The 3,663-nt window shown below is 44.0% G+C and overlaps 1 protein-coding gene across 1 annotated transcript in view; it reads right to left on the minus strand.

The window, feature by feature from the left end:
* Positions 1-833, minus strand: part of lamb1b (laminin, beta 1b) — a 30,236-nt gene extending 29,403 nt beyond the window's left edge. The window contains exon 1 of the mRNA XM_048267771.1: positions 681-833. Coding sequence (XP_048123728.1) covers positions 681-711 — 31 coding nt within the window. The 5' untranslated portion in view covers positions 712-833. The remainder of the gene's footprint in view (positions 1-680) is intronic.
* Between the last annotated feature and the right edge of the window lie 2,830 nt (positions 834-3,663).

Genomic DNA, 3,663 nt, shown 5'->3' on the forward strand with positions numbered 1-3,663 from the left:
GGAGAGAAAAGTGTGTGTGTGTGTGAGAGAGAGAGAGAGAGAGGTTGTGTAAGAAAGAGAGATAGAGAGACAGGGAGAGTTTTTACACTAATGAGAAACAAGCTAACAAGGTTTCTAGGCTACTGTATTCATAGAGCTGGAGAGCAAGTTTTCATCTTAAATTAGAGTCACATGCGCTCGCTAAGTATCCTCTGCCTTACTCGGCGAATAACCGTTAGATAGACTGCCGTAAAAGAGCTCTACCCTTGCCAAAAAAACAGACCGGACTATGGCATGTGCCTCCACTATGAAGACCGGCATATATCTGGACGTGGAGTAATGTTATCTCACTTGCATTTATTTGTATTCACAGAAGTATTTGGTCAATACTATAACGTTGCAGAGCGGAAACATATAAGTGTCAGCTTGTGCCAGAATGTCAGATAAGAGCAGCCTTGTTCACGGTTCACTCCCTCTTCATGCTCCAGATGTTCCTTGTTACACTCTCATCATCATTTTGCTAAATTGCCTAATTCTGTTAAACGTAGGCTTCACATTCTCCTAAGAAATCCACAGTGCACAGCGCATTTGCAGTGCGCTGAAATCCACAGGTTCAAGCCTAATGCCTAACAATATATGAAACTATCAACAACAACAACAAAAATAACGACAGTCATAAATAGCTTTCTTTATAAACTTACCCATACACGTTGCAATAAGCAGGATCAGCATTTTCGCAGGTTAAACCATTTATGTTTTTAGACAAGAGTAAAATCCGTGCGTGCGTTAGTTTGTCTTCAGCTCCCCCTGAAAAGCCAAGTCCCATCCCACTGCGCTCGAGCGCCAACGGACCCACCCCGTGTGCAGAACGAGCCCAAACTGCGCACTTTTGAGCACGAGCGGTCAAGTGGTTGTTGACATGCGCAAACCACGCGCATTTGCGATAATTCTCCCCAGTCGGCACTCGAGAGTGACGTGATGGAACGTGGGACTCCGGTCTCCGAACCGGACCATGCAACAAGTGACCCGAGAAAACGAAGCGCAGGCCCACATCAGGACTCTGTTTGTCCTGTAGGCAGCTTTGCATCAAGGAGTGCTGAGATTCCCATGGATTCCCATAGATGCACATGTGGGGAGAAAGAAAGCACAAAACCAGAGAGGGAAAAAAGAGATGACACACTATGCTTCTAACCACATGAGTAGGTCTTGGCTCTGTCTAATGGATTGTGTGGTTCTGTTTGGATGATGGAATGGTTGATCAAGTGAAAACCTCATCAGTCATTTATAATGGTCATCCATTATGTAATTTATGTTTTTTTTTATAATGTTGGACAGACAGAGTGGTAATTTATGATGTTGGACAGGCACATATAATGGCCATTCATTCATAAGAAACAACCAAAACAATCTGTTTAGATCCTTATTCCAGTTCAAGTCAGTCCAGTTTCTTTTCAAACAAATAGTCCCATACATATAGCATATCTTCTTTTTTGTTTACTTTTCTTGATCAAACTGAAACTTTTCTTTTCTGGAGCTGGCTGCTCTGTGGAGCTGGAACCTCGTCGTCATCGTGAGTCAGACTGGATGGAGCTGAAAGTCTTGGTGTGTCCTCAGTCCCAGCATGCCTCTAAGGCTCAGGCTGTAGCAGGAGGGTCACAAGACCACAGAGTGACTCATCCTCTGCCTGATCATAATAATCAGTTACATTTATATATAGAAGAGAAGGAGTGGAAATAATACAAAAGAAAAAGCTGTTAAATCTGATTTGAAGGAAGAGAAAGAAGGACCGTCATCGAGAGTGATTCAGGAAGAGAATTCCAGAGTTTGGGGACCATGGCACCGAAGGACCATTCAGCTGGCCTCACAAGGCGGAGAGAGCAGTGTGAGTGTGGGCAGTGAGAGAGTGTGCAGTGAGGCAGGTTTAGGAGGAACTACTCTAGAAGGGACCCAGGTTTGGGACTATACTTTAGAAGGGGGGCAGGTTTGGGAGGTAGGCCTACTCTAGAAGGGACCCAGGGTTGGGACTATAGAAGGGAGCCAGGTTTGGGAGGTACTCAGATCTGGTCCTACCAGTTACCAGTTATCAAACAGGTACCACACAATAACCACACAATTAATAAACCAAACATTTGTTGGGGCACATGTGCACATTTCTAGACGTCCTGCAATAGTCTTTGATGCATATGCGTGGAGGTCTGTGAGATCATGAAGAACTGATGACATTATTAGTTAGTCTGTGCTTCACCTCACTGTGTGTTCACTGTGTGCTGTGTGTTACACTAATTCATGGATGGGATAAATGCAGAGACCAAATCCCTTGTATATGCAAGTATACTTGGCCAAAAACCTGATTTACATTTACATTGATTGTCATTAAATGCATAGGTTATTATTAACACTAGGCTACTATGCGTGCACTTGGGGCAGCCGTGACCTACTGGTTAGCGCTTCGGACTTGTAACCGGAGGGTTGCCGGTTCGAACCCCGACCAGTAGACATGGCTGAAGTGCCCTTGAGCAAGGCACCTAACCCCTCACTGCTCCCCAAGTGCCACTGTTGTTGCAGGCAGCTCACTGCGCCGGGATTAGTGTGTGCTTCACCTCACTGTGTGCTGAGTGTGTTTCACTAATTCACGGATTGGGATAAATACAGAGACCAAATTTCCCTCACAGCATCAAAAGAGTATATATACTTATACTTGTTTAAGGTCTGCAGAGAAATGACTGAATGATGAATTAAGAACTGACAAGAGTGTCCCCTCCTCATGATTGCATGTAGTCAGACTGATTACAGATCTTATCAGATTCATCCTGACTGGAAGTATGTGACCTGAAATTTGCCACTACAGTTCAATGGCCGTCTGTTGGTGAGTATGCACACCACGTAAGCACACACACACGCACATAAGCGCACGCACACACACACACAGAGTAGTTGGGGAGAAATTATGATATTCACGTGTGACCTTCATGCAGAACATATCAGATTATAGTTCATTATGGAAAATAACTGCAGTTCAGGTCTGCTTTCCAGAAGTAGGCGACCAGGCCACACATACACGCACTGTACATTGATAGGCTCTGCCTTTGATTTTGGCAAGATTGTTGACAGTTCAACTCTTTCAACAGCCAATCAAATTACATCACTCCCTTCCAAGGTCCTGAAGCAACTTGTTGATTGGCTGGTACTGTTCATGTGTGTGTGGGAGCCTTTATGTTTATTTGTAACTTCCGGAGTCAGTACAGTGTCTGAAACACAAAGGTGTTTACTACTGATCATATCTGATCATTTTGGTTGCATTTCCTGTCTCGGTCCGCCGGATTAGATGCTATTTTTAATTCATATGTCGGTCTGTTTATGACTCCTATGTTTTCAAAAAAAGAAAGGCATTATTATAGATCCTCCTGTTCATCGCACCCCATCTGACGTGGCTCCCCACTAGTGGGGCCTGCCTCACACTTTGAGAACCACTGGATTAGAGTAACTGTATGTTTAATGCATACATCTTATGTATGATAAAGAACCCAAATGCCACCTTTCCGCAAGAGGAGTGGACTGAGGTATATCATCAAGTAATCAGTACAGAGTACCCAAGGACTAATTTGTATGATATGTTGCCCCCTTGTGGTCTTTAATGGATAGGGCCAGGATTCAAGAAATGAATGCAAGATAAACAGCTATGGC

Source organism: Alosa alosa, chromosome 17 (assembly GCF_017589495.1).
Source record: "Alosa alosa isolate M-15738 ecotype Scorff River chromosome 17, AALO_Geno_1.1, whole genome shotgun sequence".
NCBI classification, from domain to species: Eukaryota; Metazoa; Chordata; class Actinopteri; order Clupeiformes; family Clupeidae; genus Alosa; species Alosa alosa.